At 38.8% G+C, this 20,373-nt stretch overlaps 1 protein-coding gene across 3 annotated transcripts in view; it reads right to left on the bottom strand.

The window, feature by feature from the left end:
- Garre1 (granule associated Rac and RHOG effector 1) overlaps positions 1-20,373 on the bottom strand; it is an 86,866-nt gene that overhangs the window by 41,431 nt on the left and 25,062 nt on the right. For 2 of the 3 annotated variants that reach the window (XM_047527797.1, XM_047527798.1), the window contains exon 2: positions 12,764-14,050. In XM_047527797.1, coding sequence (XP_047383753.1) covers positions 12,764-13,258 — 495 coding nt within the window. In that variant the 5' untranslated portion in view covers positions 13,259-14,050. Of the gene's footprint in view, positions 1-12,763; positions 14,051-19,014; positions 19,162-20,373 lie in introns of those variants that run through there. The other variant, XM_047527799.1, reaches the window with a different exon arrangement.

Below are 20,373 nucleotides of genomic sequence, written 5' to 3'. Positions count from 1 at the left end.
CACTCTACTACCAAGCTATATACCCAGCTCTTTTAAAATTTTATTTTGAGACAAATTCTTGCTAAATCCCAGGTTGACCTTGAATCTGTAATCTTCCTGCCTCAGCCTCCCAAGTGCTGGGACTGCAGGTGTGTGCCATCATGCACAGCTCCTCTAGATGTTTTTGGAAAAACTAGATGACACTGTATGCTGTTTTATAGGTCCCTTTCCAAAATAAATTATATCAAAAAACTTATTACAATGTAATTATAATATGTGTTGAACACACAGATACACAGACACAGATACACATTTAAATCTTGGAACTAATTGGGTACTAAATGAGTAATTTTGTACAAAGCAAAGGGAATGAGCCCAGAATATATCCTTAGGAAACTTAAACACTTAAAGAAGTACAGAAGAAGAAATAAGCAAGAGAGAAAAGAGTAGGAGCTGCAAGGGACAGAAAAAAAAAAAAAAAAAAAGCAGTTGTCACTTTCATTCAGGACAGTGGCATGTGCCTACAGTCCCAAGTAACTCTGGAGGCTGAAGTGGGAGGATCACTTGAACCCAGTTTAGGATCAGCCTGGGCAGCATAACAAGACCTCACATGAAAAAAAGAAGTTGTCGCTTCTATCAAGAATACTTTATTATCAATGCTTTATAAGCTACCTTACTGAGCTACAGACCACCATCCCCATCTGACAGGGAGGAATGCTCCCAGTCATTTTATGTACATAATGATAACATGGCAAGTCTTGGGATAAGGCCGGGAGGACACCTCACCTCTACCTGGCAGCAACTGAGGAGGTAGGCCTCTCCCTCTACAAACACTTGCTTTGCCTGTCATTCAAGACAAAACACTCTTCATTTTCTTCCTGCTTCTTCAATAGCTCTTGTTTCAGACTTCTTGGCTGTTTCCTTGTCACCTTCTGACCTCTAAATGCTAATGTGCCCCAGGGCTCACTGTTCTCCAACTATACTCATTTGATGACCTCATACAATTTTGAAGATTTAAATATCATCTACTGATTGGTGGTCCCAATATTTTAGAACTTAGCCCTCAACTCTAAATTTGAATACCAACCATCTACTCTTAAATCACTCCTAGTGTCTACTAGGTATCCCAGACCTGCAATTCTAGCCTACTTTTCCTCCACTGCCCACAGTCTCCACTACCAGTGAGTGGCCCAGGTGCTTGTGTCAGAAACCCTAGAGTCACCTTTGGTTCCCTGCATACACACACACACACACACCACAATACTACGTTCAAAAGACAATTGTTAAAATATCATCAGCTTTAAAAAGGAAGGAAATTCTGATACATGTAACAACATGGATGAGCTAGTCATTTATTTATTTATTTATTTATTTTACTTATTTAGAGATAGGGTCTCCCTAAATTGCTTGGGGCATCGCCTAAGTTGCTGAGGCAGGCCTTGAACTTGTGATCCTCCTGCTTCAGACTGCATGCACCAGTATGCCTGGCTGTAATGCTCTCTTTTCTTTTTTTTTTTTTTTGCAACGTTGGGGATAAAACCCAGGGACTCTCACATAATACAGGTAAGTGCTCTACACCTGAGCTACATCCCCAGACCTTGTAACAAACTCTTATCTGGTCTTCTTGCTTCCATTCAGTTAGGATCAGGTTTACCTACATATAACAACAACAAAGACCTGAAACAACACCGTATCTTTTTTTTTTTTTTCCCCTAAGATGAAAGAAATTCAGATTCAGGAACTCTAGAGCTTGAATGGAGGTTCCAGTTCCCATCTTTCTGCCCTGCGTCCTCATGAAAGGTTTCCATTCTTAAGTTACTTCATAGCTCTAAATGACTAAATGACCTTTGGCCACTCCATCTACATTCTGGACAGTAGAAAACTGGGGGAAGAGAAGGGAGCATTCCATTCCCTTTAAGGAGACCTCCCAATGTCTCATCCAGTACTTCCAGTCACGACTTCATGGATCGGATTCTACTCAGATAACTAGTTAGGTCTTGGCTATAAGAGAGACAGGGATATGTTATCCTTATCCCTGAAAATATGCCTAAATAACAAAATCAAAAGTTTATTATAAGACAGAAGGGGAGACTGGACACTGGGAGGCAAATAGCATCATCTCACTCTTACTAAGGCTCTACCCCTGCCTCCACTCCAGTGTTCTTCCAAATCTTCCAGTAGGAGGTCCTGCTCTGAGTGCAAGTCCAGTCACAGTGAACTGGGTAGGGAAGAGGAACAGTTGCAAACCTGCACCAAAACAACAGTCATGCTTGAGGCTATTTTCCATTTGCATCACAACACTCATCTTACCTAATGACACGATTTGATTGCCCTCACTTATCTTTGCACACTGGCAGGCAGTCCCTCTTGTAGTTCATCAAGCAGGGTTATTGATACAGCTGGGTAAAAAGCAACACAGGCCAGGTGGCTGAAGCCTACTCAGAAGAGGTTCTACTTTCCTACTTCTCAGAATTTAACCATTAGTTTGAGGGGCAGAAAGCCTGGTCCCATGGAGGGATGGGGCCCTGTGAACAAGCCCCTTTAACATGTAGATAGCACGGCCTGAGGCAGCAGAAAATTATAGGACACTTAACCTCTTTGTGTGCTGGTCCCAGAAGGGAAATTTTTTCTTTTTCTTTGCAAGGGATAGAACACAAGGTTTTATACATGCTAGGCCCATCCTCAGCCCCTCCCAGGATTTTAAGCAAATGATGTTTTACAAATAATCAGATTCCAGATTTGTAAAGATCACAGAGGCTGCCTGAACAAGCTGTTTTGTCCTGTGACTTCTCATAAGCCTACCAGCAACCATAAAAATTAGTTCAGGAAATCCAGCTGTACCTAAAATTATATTCCATGAACTTTTTTTTCTGTTTCCTTCTCATTTGCCCACCCAATCTAGTTTTTCTCTTACATTTACTCAAGACTTTTCAGCAACTTTGTAATTTTAAATCATATTCTTCTAAAAGAAGGTTACATTGGCCTTAACTCACTAGCTACCAAAATTCTTTTCTTAACTCCCACATGCTATTGGGATCCTGCTTCTGGAAGTGTCTTTTCTTTGTCCCCACCTCCCTTGATTCTGAAAAGTGCTTGCTTTTCTCTTTATCTCTAAAACCTGAGTTCTCTTACCACCTCATTAAACTCCCATCTGTTGGAAGACCACATGCACAATAATGTTGAAAGCGACGATGGAGGATGGGAGAGCAGTTACTGAGATCAGGGGTTTCTGATGCCCTCATGGCTGTGGCATGCCCAGTTCCTGGGACTGTTTCTGTGCAAGGGCACAGGATGCCAAGCTGCTGTAGCAATGCCCTGCGTGAGGGGGCTCTGTGCAAGGGTCCTGTCAGCTCTGACCTTGATCTCAGGCACACAGCTCCTGGGAAGGAAGGAATTCTTACGCTAGACAACCACAATGTTTCACCAGCTCTGTTCCAGTTCTTGCCCACCTTACAGTAACTTTAAATGATGAACTTTCTTGAGAGCTCCACAAAACTCCTAACATTGCACTTTGCAACTATGGATCACAACTGCGGAAAAGCTATATAGGATGTCCCAGTTTCTGTAACTTTCCCTAATACAAAGAATAATGGGTGCATAGTCTTTAACCTGATGAGACATATGTAAATAAAGATTACTGGCTTAACTCTTTAGACCTGCATCTCCACCAGAGAGCAGACTCCACCTGATCCCAGCTTAATCTTCAAGATCTGTGTCTGTGAATCTTTATTTTCCAATCCCCCTTTGCCCCTCGCTGGACCAGAGAGACTGGACGCGACAGTTGGCTCCCTGTACGGGCATTAGAGACCCCTGATCTCAGTAACTGCTCTCCCATCCTCTCACCGCTATATAAAGCTATATAGGATGTCCCAGTTTCTGTAACTGGGACATAAAAAACTCCAAGAAATGGATTCATTTATTAGGTCCTCTGATACATCTCTCCTACCATGCATTCGTAAGTTCCTCTCTCCTTTATTCAACTTGAAAAATGTTCAAAAATATAAAAATGAAGCATAACCACCGCCCTCCAAACCTATTAAAAAGCTATCACATCTGGCTGGGTATGTGGCTAGCATGCAAGTGGCCCAGGTTCAGTCCCCTGCACCCACCCCCCAACACACACCGTTTCCATATCAACATGTACCATGCTTTTTTCATCTATCCTTACCCCCCTTCCCCATTCCTTTAAGTTTCTGATACAAATCCCAATCAACCAAGAATCAGGACATGTTTGAATTTCACAAATTATCTTTAAAAATTTCTGTTTACATTTGGTTTAAATTCAAACTCAAAAAGGTAATTGTATTTGGTTATCATATCTCTTAACTCTCATTTAATCTAGAACAGTACCTTTTAATCTAATTTTTTCTAAGCAACTGACTTGTTGAACAAATCAGATCAACTGATTACCAAATATGCTACATCCTGTATTTGCTTGCATTGCTTTCTTGTAGTATTGCATAACTTGTTTCACTATACCCCAAGTTTTCCTACAAACTGGAAATTAATTCAAATCAAAAAATAATTGGAGGGGCTTAGAATTGTGGCTCAGGGGTAGAGCACTTGCCTAGCATGTGTGAGGCACTGGGTTCGATACTCAGCACCACATATAAATAAATGAATAAAATAAACATCCATCATGCCTAAAAAAATATTTTTAAAAATTGGATTATTTCAGGTTTATACACACACACACACCGACACCAGAGTCAAAGAGTGACTGGAAAGACTAGAAATTTTAGCCACAGTCTGAAAACTAAATTAATACAAATACATGTACAGAGGATGAAGAATACATTATAAGCCAGGTGTGGTGGCACATATCTATAATCCCAGCATTTTGGGAGGCTGAGGCAGGAGCATCACAAGTTCAAGGCTAGCCTGAGTAACTTAACAAAATCTGTGTCAAAATAAAATTTAGGGCTGGGGAGATAGCTCAGTCGGTAGAGTGCTTCCTTGCAAGCATGAGTCCCTGGGTTCGATCCCCAGCACCACCAAAAAAAAAAAAAAAAATTAAAAAAAGCTCAGATACAAAATAAAATTTAAAAAGGGTTGGGTAATCTGATAAGCAGATGCTGATCCATAGTAGGGGGTGGGTAGGGAAAAATGAACAAACTTTGGATTATGCAGAAGGGAGAGAGGCTCCAGAGGGGTGGGGCAACAGGGATGGGAAAGATGGTAGAATGAGACAGACATTATTACCCTGCATACATGTATAAAAAAAAATTTTAATAAAAATTTTTTAAAAAGGGCTGGGTAAGTAGCTCAGTGATAGAAGAGTGTCTAACATGTGCCAGGCCCTGGGTTCAATCCTAGTACCCCCCCCAACTCTCTCTCTCTCTCTCTCTCTCTCTCTCTCTCTCTCTCTCTCTCTCTCTCTCTCTCTCGCGCGCGCGCGCACACACACACACACACACACACACACAAAGTTTGAGTATTATGCTGTGTAGTTTTTATTTTACCACATCAGGAGACATAATCATGTCTCAATTGTGGTGACATGGAGACTGATCAATGGGACTGAGGTGGGAAAAGCCTGAGCCCTCTCTTATACAATTCCCCAGCAACCTTTCACCAAATGGTTTCATGCTCCATTGTTGCCCAGCAAAATTTTTCTAATTGTATCATCCCTTCTATAGAAAAATATGCTGAGAATCTTCTCTACAGAAGTTTCCTTCATCCATTAGAACCATGTGGTTACCCTGGAAAACAGAGTATATTAGAAAAGCAGGAAATTTGCTTAATTCCATACTTTTTATCCCTTTTAATTAGCAATTTTCAGAATAATTGTTTGCACACACGTCTTGACAAATCAAAATCAAGGGGTCTAATTTCTCCTCAATGGCAGATATCCTCTGATTCTAGTGGCTTCTGCCCATGTAAAACTCACTTAGGTAGACAATAAATCTTGCTTGTTGTTCACAATATAAGTTTACAAAGTCACCCAAACTCCAATTACTTCATTAACTATAACCTGTTTTAAAGGCTAAAGTCTGAAGGCAATTCAGACAATAGCAAATTCATCTCAGTAAAAGAATAGGTCAGGGCTGGGAGGAGGATGTCGGTCAATGGCAGAGTGTTTGCCTAACCTGTACAAGGTCCTGGATTCAGCACTGCACAAAACAAACAAACAAACAACAAAAATCAAAGAGTGACTAGAAATACTAGAAATTTACAACACTCTAAAAACTATACTCGTACAAGCTTTTTATGAAGTAAACTTCAGTTTCTGATTAACAGCAGCAGAATTTGGATTTTCATTTGGCATACATAGGTAAGAAATATTTACTCCATAATCTGTTATGGAAGATCTACTGGTCAAAACAAGAAAGAAGTAATAGTGAATTTCACCCTTCAGAAAGAAAAAAAGAAAAGAAACAGTATACACATTTAATTTTGTTAAGTTAATAAAAATCACATTTTGAAACCAACTTCGAATATTTTCCATTACAGTTGCTCTACAGTATTTTTGGCATATATCTATCCAAAACAAATGGTAATGTACCTGGAATTAAGGTCCTTAAGAGGGAGCCAGTGCTTACGAATAAATTATTTCAAACATATTCATGGGTAATCACATAGTATGCAAAAGAAATGTTAGTATATCCTGAAATACAAGGTCCAACTATGTAAAGATTTGACTTAATGTCTGCTTTTGATACTTGGAAAGCCAATAAAAATGCTAGAAGATATATATAATATACTCCCCTGAAAGACATACAACTCCCAGGAGTCCTGTAGCTGCTCCAAGCTTCTGGACTGTCTACATAAAGCACCTGCTCAGAGGACAAAGTCCTCGGGTCCTTGACGACCCAATGTGAAACCAGAACCTTACAGCTGTCACGGTGTGACAAAAGCAACAGGAGAAGTAGCATCACTGTTCGCTGTACAAAGAGAGTAGAGCCAATCCTGCTGCCCTTCCTTCCTTTTCCCTTTAAAGGCTAGGCCAAAGTGGCCACTCTTTAACCTTTCTGACCTTGCCCCATTACTTTCCCTTCCCTTCACTTGGCTTCAGCCACAGTAGGGTCCTCACTGCTCTTTAAACAACTCAGGTGAGATCCCGCCTCAGGGACTGCACCAGCTCTTCTCTCTGCTCCTTCCCTGGTTATCAACAAGGCTTGCTTCTTCATCTCCTTCAGGGCTTTATTCAAATGCTGCCTTCTCTGTGACACCTCTTCTCACCATCTTGTTTAAGATCACAACCCTCTTGTAGCTGCATGAAGGGAGAGATTTTCTTTTCACTGCTGTATCCCCTGCACTTAGAATAGCATCTGGTACAAAGAAAGTATGCAATAAATATGTATGGAATTACGCCATGTCATATCACAAGTCAATTTGGTTCTATTATTTGCATACATATGCTATGAACAAGTAAATAAGACAAGTAATTTATAATTTTCCAATAAATAGAAAAAACAAGTTACAGGTTTGTCTCTATTTTTTTTAATATGAATTACGTTTGAACTGCAAATGATCCAAAACTAAGGTAGATAAATTAGTCAACCCAGTTCAGCCAGCCACAATTGCAAAATCCACTGGTGAATAACTCCTAGACTCAAACAGAAAAGATATGAACAGTAGGTCCCATGGACTCTACCCCTAAAAATTGTCCAGAAGGGATGTTAAAGCTTTGTATAAAGAATAAATAAGGGGAACCACAATTTTTCCTAACTTCACATCTTGGCCAGACTGCCAGGTTGAGACTTGGGGATATTTCTCATTTTAGATAAAATTTAAGTTATTTTCAATGTAAATTACAAATTTCTATAAATGCAGAAAGGGGAAAATTCTACCAAATGATTCCTTTTTACTGTGGGTGCTATGGTTTGTATGAATGTCCCCCAAAGTCCCATAGTTTGAAAGCTTGTTCCTCAGTCCATGTAACTATTGAGAGGAGGTGGAACCTTTAGAAGGTAATGTGCACTGGAAGGAAATTAGGGTTGGACCCTTGATGGGGATATTTGGGACCCTGGCCCCTCCTCTTCCCCTCATTTTGTTTTTTGGCTGCCATGGAGTTCCCACCATGACATTCTGCCTTGCTTTGCCATAGACCCAAAGCAATGGGTTTGCCCAAACATAAACTAAAACCTCTAAAACTATGAGCCAGAATAAACCCTTTCTTTTTATAAGCTGATTATCTCAGGTATTTGTTACAGCAACAGAAAGCTGACCAACACTGTGAGTATAGTCAATGGATACCTCCCCCTCCACTCCCTTCACCATACTCCATTCTAGATGCAAGGCAAAGAAAACAGTGATTACTGGCAGACGTCCTCCTGTGCTTTTAAGCTGAAAAGGTCCTGGCAGTTGAGACATCAGGCAGGTAATACTGATTCTACCATGAACACCCTAGGGAAAAGATAACACAAAGAGGAAAGGAAGACCCTAACTCAGGAGTCAGGTTAGAAATGAGCAGAGGCAAATGTTCTGTGAATGGCAACTGTTCCCATTTAAAAGTGTTCCAATTAGAAGAATAACTTGTTCCACACTACTCTCTAATGTTGCTCTTGTAAATAACCATTCCCTGCACTTCAGAGAAGGGTTAATAGCCCCTTTCAAGTCATGGTGGAAACAAAAATAATAATGATGGCAGTGATGACAAACTAGGGTCAGTGCTTCACACACTCTAATTGCTTCTAATCTTCAGAAGAACTCTGAAAAGTAGGTGGTAATTCCATTTTATACATAGGTGAACTGAGACTCAGAGATGACAAAATTTGCTCCAGTAGAGACATCTTCTAAACTCAGATCTTCTGACTCTGTGCCCCATAATTCAGCACCTGGGCTCACATAGGCAGTGTTACAAGCACTAGTTAACTAGTAAAACATCATAGTCATAATTTATATCTCTGACAGCAAGACTATGAGGTGAAACCACCCAAGGTAAGGGGCAAAGTCAACTGATGAGTACAACCTAGACAGGACATATACCATGTGTCCCAGAACAAAGTGGCAGAGTACATAGCAACTACAGTTTCCAGACGTAGGCGTCAAGGGTCTGTCAATCAAAAGCATAACCCAAACCAGGTTGTCAGTGTCAGAAGAATGCACTGGCATTCAGGGCTAATGGTGGGGAACCCATACTTTGTCCACTTTAAAATGGTCAAATATTTGAATACTCCTGCAAGGCTTTTCCTGGGCTGAGCTCCTGAGTTGAGGTGGTTTAGTCTATTTTCTATTGTTAACAGAATACCTGAGTCTGAGTTCTTTATAAAGGGAAGAAGTTTACTTTGGATTCCAATTCTACAGGCTGGAAAGACCAAAGGTCTTGTACTGCTTCAACTCATGATGCAAAGCAGAAAAGCAAGCAAATGGATGCAAAAGAGTCAAAATACCAAGAGTGCCCTTTTTTATAACAACCCACTCTCAAGGTAACTAATCCAGTCCCATTAGAGCAAGAGTTTACATGAGAAAAGCATTAATCCGTCTTACTAAGGGTAATCACCTCTTAAAGGTCCCACTATCTTTCCACGCAGTTAAAACTAGAAACAATTTCAGCATGAGTTTTGCTGGGGACAAACCACATCCACACTGTAGCAAGAGGACTTGTTTAGCAAGTTCAGCGGTACTAGGTCACAGACGCCTTTCCCCAGGGATGGATGTTAAAGAGTTTCTCAGAGCTCTGCTTATAAAACCCTAAAAAATATGAATATATAAACAAAACAAAACACCAATAGGAAAAAATCCAAATGCCGAGACATTTTATCTGAATTGGTGACTATCCTGAGCCCCTTATTGGCCCACAGCTAAATCCCTGGCAGAACATAAATTCCAGAAACAACAAATACTGCTCTGGGGAAAAAGTAAAATATTAAGTCTACAGTTCTATACTTGGCAATCACATTTCAGAACTGACTTAAAAGTCAGCTGTTTGAAATTTAGAATACATCATTCTAAAAGCCAGCAATAGCACAGTTTCCAGAATGGCCTTGGGAAGCCTGTTTAGTCCATTATGTAAAAAAATCATGGTAGTATTCCAACTATCCTAATCAGCATTTCAATGGGGGAAAAGTCAAATCAAAATTCTAAACTACAACAATAAGAAGTTTATTCCCTTCTCATCTCAAGTGGTCCCTGCTGGTTTTGGGAAAGGAGACTAAGTAAGTACTACCACATGTCAATCACTTACTAAGTCCCTATGCCTCATGACTGGTTCACATTCTGTAACTGTCCTGACGTGGAGAATAAGAGCACTTGCTCTCCAGGACTGGAAAGTAAACAGTCATGCAGGTATAGGTCTGTCTCCTCCGAGACTTGGAGGCATGACTTGAAGAGCTCAGTAATGTTTCAGTTAAAATATAGGTTTTTGACTTTATTTTTCAAATCACTCTTGCCTGGAATCCTAACTAAAGCCCAGAGTGTTATGTCATGATAGCATGATAGTTGTGAATAGTATGAGTCTAATATCGTTCGACACTTCTCAGGAAAGGGCAAAGTTCTTCCAATGTTCTCTTGCTGTACCTTTGTCAAGAAGTGACCAGTATACTAGTGGCCAAATGACATGGTTCTTTACATAAAACAAACAAAATATCGAAGTTGTGCATTTGTGGTTATTATACATGTATGCCAACAGGTACATCAAACTATAGTCCAGTCCATTTAAACAGGCAGTCCACGAGATACAACTGATTTTCACATTTTTAAAGAGTTAGAAAAAAACAGAATATGTCAGAGACAGTATGTGGCCTTAGAAGCCTAAAATATCTTTTGCAGAAAAAGTGTGATGGTCCCTGATTTACATTAATGATGTTGTACCTCTTAAAAAATAATTCTAAATATGTATTTGTGCATGTACAAAAATTAATGTGGAATAGCATGCACCAATCAGTTAACAATGGCCACTTCAGGGGAAAGAATGGGATATTTGGGAGAGGAAAACAGAAGTTTTAATTTCATTGTTTGAATTTCTTGAAAATTATAGGCATGCTAATTTTTTAAAATACTTTAAACTATAATAAGCTATTTTATAAACTCTTCAAATGATAATTTCCCTAGATATAGAATGGGATCATAGAAATACTCAGAAGTTTGGCTGGGATGTAGCTCAGTGATAGAAATATAAGTATACCCAAACAGATTCAAAGTAAAATGATCCAAGGAGGTTCTTATACATTTAAACCAAAAGATGCAGCAAACCATAGTCCAAGGGCCAAATCCATGAAATAGGCAGAATTGAGAGGTAAACTGACTTTTCACTTTTTTTTTTTTTTTTTTTTTTGGTGGGGTGGGGGTACCAGCAATTGAACTCAGGGGCACCAGACCACTGAGTCACATCCCTAGCCCTACTGTGTATTTTATTTAGAGACAGGGTCTCATTGTATTGCTTAGTGCCTCCCTTTTGCTGAGGCTGGCTTTGAACTCACAATCCTCCTGATCCATGCGCCACTGTGCCTGGCCAGTTTTTGTATTTTTAAAGAAGCTGGAAAAAAACAGAATATATGGGAGACCACATATGGCCCCTGAAGTCTAAAATTTCCTATCTGAGTTTTACAGAAAATGTGTGATGATCCCTGATTTACATTAACAATGTTGCATCTCAAAAAAATAATTCAAAATTCCTCTTGCCTTCAAAGTCACTTCTAAACACAATAAAAACAATTTAGCTCTTTTTCTTTGTTTTGTTTTAAACTCAAAGCAGTATTAGCTATTCAACTACCTCAGTCATCAGATTTGATTAAAAAACTGATGACTTCAGCCTCAGGAGAAAGGGACGTTTTCCCACTTAACATCTTATATCCAGGAGCTTAACCAAGGATATATAAGAACACAAGGAGAGACCAATCTCAGACTAACCCCCTGAACAGCCAAAAATATTTGTTTTAAATATTTTTTTAGTTGTGGTGGGCACCTTTGTTTTTATTTATTTATTTTTATGTGGTGCTGAAGTTCAAACCCAGAGCCTCACATGTGCTAGGCAAGAGCTCCATTGCTGAGCCATAATCCAGCCCCGCAAAATAAATTTTTAAATGTATTAAACAAATATAGATCAAAGTTTAATAAATCATTTCCTAAATGACGTAAAAAAAATAGAGCACCTTTATTCTGAGAGAAATATGAATTTTAATCTTATATTCTCATCTACAGTCCTAAAAAGAGAGTACTTCATTTTGACTAATAAAGACCCCAATAAGACTCGAATGTATCTGAATTGCTGTGAACTTAGAACTGGAAAACTAATTTACCCTATAAATATGTATGAAATTTTTTATAAACTAATGAGTCTATATGATGAAAAATCACAAGCTCATAATCATACTTGGAAGTCTAAGTACTTTTTTTTTTTTTTTTTTTTTTTGCAGTGCTGAGGATTTAACTCAGGGCCTTGTGCATGAGAGGCAAGCACTCTACCTACTGAGCTATATCCCCAGCTCCTAAGTACTTTTTATAGTATGTTATCTGGAAATCAGTTTTTAGTTTGAAAATTTTAAGGACAAAATGTAAAATGCAAATTGATTTGTTTAATAATTTTTTTTTTTTTTTTGTGATGCAGGGGTTTGAATCCAAGACCTCACACATACTAAACACACTTTACCACCAAGCTACACCACCAGCCATGTTAAATAACCTTTTAACCTATTTAATTTGAAATAAAAGCAATTTAGAACTGGGCAAGCACAAATATTTCACAAGGAGGGAGTATCAACAGAAAGAGAACAAAGACTATCATTACAGTAAACTAAGAAAAACTAATATCCTCACTCACCTCTGGGATACATTTTCCTACCTAAACACTCACCTCTGGGATACATTTTCCTACCTACATATGACACAAAGGGTACTCTACCTCAATGTCCTGGAGACTGAATTCCTTCTGATCTGTAAAGTTTGCAGCCCCAGCACTAAGTTCCATCAGCATCTTGGCAATCTCAGGCTTTATGGCTGAGGTCAGCCGACTGGCTGCTTCCATGACATGCTCCTGCACATCTTTGAGCTGCATGGCTGCCTTTGAGTAGTGCGAGTTTCGGAACACAGTGCTGAAGAGATCTGTGAGGAAAGTACTGGCACGGCAGAAGACGTTGAGGGCATCCAGGTATTTGGAGATACCCTGCTGGATGTCAGCGATGGGAGTGGAGTGGGGCATGGTATGGTGGCAGCTGCCTGCAGCAGTCAGACTGCCCAGGGGGGCAGAGGTGGCTGTGGATGCCAGGGGAGAGCTCAGTGCTCGGCCCAGCTCAGACATCGGGTACTGCTGGTGCTGCTGCACCTTCTGCTTGGACCCGCCAAGCAGGAAGCGCCGCTTGTAGTCCATTTTACTGTCCTGGGCACTGCAGCAATACATGCGGGTTAGGGAACTGTCCCAAGGACTGAGCGCAGGTCAGGATTCTGATTCTTTTTCTTTTTCAAAACTGCAGCTAGGTATAAAAATAGTGGAGTTCTGCAAATCTAAGTTTTAAAAAAGGCATTTCCATGAGGCAGATGATCATGTGATCCAACACAGAGGTGAGAAGGACAACAGTTTTATATAATTAATATTTTCAGTGTAGGCAGGACCACTGACAAAAAATAAAAGTGTGTCCAAAATGCTGTATAAGAACTGTTTTGCATTCCACCGTCTTAATAAAAAGATATGCTTGCTGACAAAAATGTTTATTTATAATTGCTTTGGAAGAATATTTTGATACTTATATTTACAATGGCAAAAAAATAACTTAACTTTTTAAAAATGTAATATAATGTATCTTCAGTATACCAAAAAGTTAGAACCCAAAAACCCACAAGCTGATCAACAGCAATTTAAAAAGCAGTACATGGTTACTACACCCAAAGTCCTTAAGAAGGAAGATCAAACATCTGCAGAATTTTGACAGAGCCTGCCTGTCAAATTCATTTACCTGTAAAGCTTCTTCTCAAAGTTAAAAATTTCCAAATTTCCTGCAATGTTTTCTGAAAACAAGTTTTCTTTAAAAATGGCATTTGTTGTTATAAGTGTTCCTCTCCTTTCCTTTTGTTTGCTGAGGTAGTGATTTCCTTAAACCATTAATAAAAGGTGCTTCCAGACTGGGTTGGCCCTCATTTCCAAAGCCTGAAGCAAGAATGCACAGATGTATTCATAAGGCCTCTAAGTCATTTCCTGTAAGGGGAAAAAAGAAGATAAAATCAAGAAGGCTATAGGATAATAAGTAAGTCTCAAACATTAATTTCTGCAATGCTGGGCTGGGGAGATAGCTCAGTTGGTAGAGTGCTTGCCTTGTAAGCACAAGGCCCTGGGTTCAGATCCCCAGCACAACAAAAAAAAAAAAAAATCTGCAATGCTATCATCCACAAAGGCAGGCTACAAATGAATGAAATAAGAAATCATATTATAACCTTACATAAGCAGGACAACAGTGAAAGTTGAACTGTGAAACGATTACTGTTAGAAAATTCCTCAAGGGCTAGGGATGTAGCTTAGTGGCAGGGTACTTGCCTAGTATGTGCCATCACCAAAGGGGGAGGAGGAGAAGAAAGGGAAGCAAAGAAAAAAGAAGGAAAATTCCTCAGGTTGTAGTCAAAAAATAATGCACCCAAGTAAATCTGATTCCACATCAACCACTCTAAAACTGAGGCTAACAGGTAACACTTTGAACAAGGCGTGGCTTGTTTTCCCCTTAGAGAGTTCACAAATCCACAAGAGGACTGGATGAGTTCACTTGTCCCTTGGTATCCACGGAGGAGTGATTCCAGGACCCCCTGAAGATCACCAAAATCCAAGGATGCTCAAGTTCCTTAAATAAAATGACATTGTATTTGAATATAACATATGTACATCCTCCCCTACACTTTAAATCACTTCTAGATTACTTATAGTATGTAAAACAATGTAAATGCTATGTAAACAGTTGTTATACTGTATTGTTTAAGAAATAGTAACAAGAAAAACATCTGAACACATGCAATTTGTTAAAATTATTTTCCATCTGTAATTGAACCTGGAGATGTGTAATCTGGAGATATGGAAATTGAACTATACTTAGCTTCTGGTGAAAGATATTAAAGACTACAGCCCTCACAAAACTTTCAGGAGATCAGAAAAAGGAAAGATGAGCACAAAGTGAGAGAAATCAGGAAGGTTGTTTTGAAAAAAACCTATTCTGATTGTAAGACAGATTTTGACAAGTGCAAAAGGGACACATAGGGGCTCACCAAGCAAAAGAATCACCTCAGCAAAGGCCCTGAAGCAGGAGAGCATCAGGTCTGTTCAGGATACCCAGCTGGGCTAAAGCACAGGGTGCAAAAAGACAAAATCTTGAGAGGTAAGTGGCTGGCAGGTGGTTTATGGACAGGATTCTCCTAATCATGAGCCCAATACCAATTTCTCCTCTGGGTATTCAGAGAGGAAGATTGGGAAAGTATGCTGGCTTTCACACCCTGGGGTATTTCTACAGAACCTCTGGCTCTGGGAGCAATATCTGGACATCACTGGTTATAGTTTCTGATACCTACAAGAGAAAAATAGCATATTCTCACTGAGCTAAATTCAGGAGTAACATTTGCTTGAATTATCTATTCTGCCAAACATAGCAATAATTCAAACATTTTATTAAAAGTTATACTTAGTATGTTCGAAACTTTAACCTATACATTATCTATATATAGTTTGGTATACTTTTTTTTTTTTTTTCAGTATTGAAGACTGAACACAGGATCGCCTTGTATGTACAAAGCAGGTGCTTTCCACTAAGTTACACCCCCAGCCCTGGTGTACTTACTGATGACCAGGTTTTGTTTGTTTGTTTGTTTGTTTTGTGGTGCTGGGGATTGAACCCAGGGCCTTGTGCTTGCAAGGCAAGCACTCTACCAACTGAGCTATCTCCCCAGCCCCCCATTTTCCTTTTGTACATAAAAATACACAAAAATAATTTTTTGTCACTTATCATGGCCAATCATCAGCTCTTTTGTAGTTCTGTAACTATGTAAGGAACATAGGAAGTTATATAGTATATAAAAGCAAAAGACAAGAGTGCTCAGGACTCAGACATACATGTAAATTCAACTAAACAGATACTATTTATGGCTCTGTATTCATGAAAGTCCTGACTCTTAAAAAAGGAAAAAAAGAAACAAACTCATAGCCAGACATGGTAGTACATGCCTGTAGTCCCAGAACTTGGGAGGCTGAGGTGGAAGGATCACTTTAGGCTAGGTGTTTGAGGCTAGCCTGGCAACACAGCAAGAATCCATGTCAAACAGAAAAGAAAAAAGGAAAAAAAAAAAAAGAAAAAAAAAAAAAAAAACCTGAGCTCATAAACTTGTCCAGAAACAAGCAACAAATGGCTACTTGTAAAAAGTCTGTTTTCAATTGTTCTTTTTTTCAAATTCATGATAAAAAGGTGATCATATCTATCCCTGCCCCTGCCCAAGGGCTACATCACAATCAATTCCAATGTACAAAAGAAGTACTCAACAGAAATGAAGAAAGGAAGGCAGTTCATGTGGAAACTCTGAGGCATGTAAAGGAAAACCTTTGCCTTGAGTTCACCACAGTGTCTTGAGTAGACCTGAGAAGCACTCTTTGTTCAGTGATGCACCAATTTCCTAGTTCCTGGGTAACCTCTTCCGCTGCTGTCTCTGGTTCTAGGACAGCCCATCCCCATTCCTTTGGCAGAGGGATCTGCAAGACCAAGTGAGACCCACTCGCTTTTTGTTTAAAAAAAAAAAAACAGAAACATTAAACTTTTTTTTTACTTTATATGCTTCCAATGTTTATTTGAATGAAACTTAAAAAGCTTAAAACTATTTCAGCCAGATGCAGTGGTGCATGCCTTAGCCTCAACCACTTAAGAGGCTGAGGCATGAAAATTGCAAGTTCAAGGCCAACCTCAGCAATTTAATAAGACCCTGTCTCAAAATAGAAAATAAAAAGGACCAGGGGTATATAGCTCAGTGGTAAAATGCATCTGGGATTAATTCCCAGTATCAGAAAACCAAAACAAAATAGACAACTTCACTAAATTCATCCACTGGTTAAATGCAATCTCTATCAAAATTTAAACTAAAGTTTTAATGGAAATGGGCAAGCCGACTCTAAAATTCATATGTAAATACAAGGGATCCAGAATGACCAAAACAAAAATTGGGGGAGAAAAAAAAAGTGCTGAAGGAATCATACCATACTGATTTCAAAATCTACTATAAAAATATAATCACATGCATGTATGATGTGTCAAAATACATTCTGTCATATATAACTCAGAAGAATAAAGAAAAAAATTTTTAAAAATTAAAAAATATATATTATAATTAAAGCAGTGGAGTACTGACATTAGGAAGGATATATAAATGAATGGAACAGAATTGGAATTCCAGAAGTAAACTTATATACTTATGCCTAATTACTTTATGAATTTTGTTTGTTCCCAATGCTAGGGATTGAACACAGGGTCTCATGAATGTTAGCCAAAACGTTCTATAAGGGTACCAGAACCATTCAATGGAGAAGGAACAGTCTTTTCAGTAAGTGGTACTGGGATAACTAAATATCCACACACAAAAAAAAATGAATGTGACTGGGTGTAGTGGCGTACACCTGTAATCCCAGCAGCTCATGAGGTTGAGGCAGGAAGATCACAAGTTCAAAGACAGCTTCAGCAACTTAACAAGACCCTGTCTCAAAATAAAAAATAAAAGACCTGGGGATGTGATTCAGTGATTAAGCACCCCTGGGTTAAATCCCCAGTACCAAAAATTAAAGAATGAATGTTGTGGATCCCAATCCTACATCATATACAAAAATTAACTCAAAATAAATCAAAGACTTAAATATAAGAGTTAAAATTATAAGGTGGGTGCGGTGGTACATGCCTGTAATCACAGTGACTTGGAAGGCTGAGACAAAAAGATCTCCAGTTCAAAGCCGACCTCAGCAAAAGTGAGGCACTAAGCAACTCAGTGAGACCCTGTCTCTAAATAAAATACAAAATAGGGCTGGGGATGAAGCTCAGTGGCCAAGTGCCCCTGAGTTCAAGCCCTGGTACCACCCCTCAAAAATATTAAAATTAAAATTATAAACCTCTTGGAAGAAAACATAGGTGTAAATTTTTGTGACTTTGGATTAGACAATGGTTTCTGAAACAACACCTAAAGCACATGCAGTAAAAGAAAAAAATAAAATGGATTTCATCAAAACAAAAAATATGGCTGGAGATGCAGCTTGGTGTTGTCCTGGGTTCAATCCCTAGCACCATACACACACACACACAGACACACACATGAAAATTAAAATGTTTATAGTCAAATGCAGTGGTGCACACGTGTAATCCCAGCTCCTCAGGAGGCTAAGGCAGGAGGATTATAGTTCAAGGCCGGCCAGGGCAACTTAGCAAGACTTTGTCTGGAAATAAAAAAAATAAAAAGTGTTGCGGGTATATACAGCTCAATAATAAAGTACTTGCCTAGTATGCACAAGGCCCTGGGTTCAATTCCAGCAGCACAAAAAGAAAAAAGCTCAATCAAAAAAATAGATAAACCATGAAAATGGAAGGGAGATCAGTGGAGTGGAAGAAAAGGGAGACTTTTTGAAAATGGAGGGGAAGAGGGAAGAGATGAGAAAGGGGAGGAACTGAGGAATAAGACTGACCAAATTATGCTATGGGCATGTGTGAATGTATCACGGTGAATTCCACCTTTATGTACACCTATAAAATACCAATTTATAAAAATAATAAATAAATGGGGGAAGCTCAGTGGAATAAGGAGGTGGGGTGTGGAGGGGTGTGGAGGAGAAGAGGAGGGAGGAGATACTAGGGACTGAAAATGGAGCAAATTTTATTCCATGTATGTGTGATTTTGTCAAAATGAACCCAGCAATTACATGTAACTATAATGCACTAATAAAAACATACAAAAGATGTACAAAAATATCAATGAAAATGTAAATAAATTGAATCCCTCATACATTGCAGGTAGGACTGTAAAATTAGATGAGCACTTTGGAACAGTTTAGCAGTTCCTCAAAAGGTTAAACATGGTATTACCACATGACCCACCATTCAACTCCTATGCATATATCCAAAAGAAAAGAAAAAAAACACACATGCCAGGCGCAATGGCACACACCTGTAATCCCAGTTACTTTGGTGGCTGAAGCAGGAGAATCACAAGTTTGAAGCTAGCCTGAGCAATTTCGTGAGACAGTATCAACATAAAAATGAAATAGGCTGGGAATGTAATTCAGTGGCAGAGTGCTTGCTTGGCATGTGTGAGCCCTTGGGTTCAATCCCCAGTACTGCAAAATAAAAATAACAAGTTTGTAAAAAAAAAAAAAAAAAAAAAAAAACCTATATTCAAACAATCACAGCATTATTCATAATAACTAAAAAGTAGTAACAACTCAAATGTCTATCAATTGATAAATGAATAAAAAATACAATATACCTATGCAATGTAATATTAATCAGAACAAAAGGAATGAAGTTCTGATAAATGCTACGATGTGTATGAACCTTGAAAACAGTGGGCAAAGTGAAAGAAAAGTCACATACAAGAGACCATATAAATATATGGGCTGGGGTTGTGGCTCAGTGGTAGAGTGCTTGCCTAGTAAGCGTGAGGCACTGGATTCAATTCTCAGCACCACATATAAATCAGTCAATCAATCAATAAAACAAAGGTCCACCAACAACTAAAAAAAATTTTTTTTAAAAGAGATCATATATTATATAAAATATCCAGGATAGGAAATTCATGCAAATATAAAGTAAATTTATAAAATGGGGAGTGCTTGGCTAATAGGTATGGGGTTTCTTGTCCCAAAATTAGATAATGGTGATACTGCCACAACTTCGAATATACTAAAAACCACTGAACTGTATACTTAAAAGGGTGGATTTTATGTCACATGAATTATATTTTAATAAAACTATTACTTTTTAAAAAGTATTACCATATCTTTATTTACCATTTTCTTTAACTGTAACATATTCACTAGTAAAAGGTGTGTAATAAACGATAGGTTGTCCAGGGATGACTTTAATGCCAGCCTTTCTTCTTTCTTTTTGTACTTCAGTTAGAAATCTTTATCTAGGGCTGGGGAAATAGCTCAGTTGGTAGAGTGCTTGCCTTGCAAGCACAAGGCCCTGGGTTCAATCCCCAGCACCACAATAAAAAAAAAAAGAAATCTTTATCTAAAGGCTACTATCCAGAATCTGGGAGTGTAAATTACTCCCTGCCCCACCCCATCCCCCCCCCCCCAAAAAAAAACACCGCTCTTGGAGATCAACTAATTTGCTGGACACCATGGCACATGCCTGCAATCCCACCTGTTCAGAAGAATAAGGCAGAAGGATCACAAATTCAAGGCCAGCCTGTGCAATTTAACAACAGCCTATCTCAAAATAAAATATTAAAAGGGCTGCCCTGGAGATGTAACTCAGTGGTAGAATGCCACTGGATTCAATCCCCAGTACTGTCAAAAAA

Source organism: Sciurus carolinensis, chromosome 16 (assembly GCF_902686445.1).
Source record: "Sciurus carolinensis chromosome 16, mSciCar1.2, whole genome shotgun sequence".
NCBI classification, from domain to species: domain Eukaryota; kingdom Metazoa; phylum Chordata; class Mammalia; order Rodentia; family Sciuridae; genus Sciurus; species Sciurus carolinensis.
Note: the sequence above shows the minus strand (reverse complement) of the source record. Positions and strands in the feature narration are given on the sequence as shown.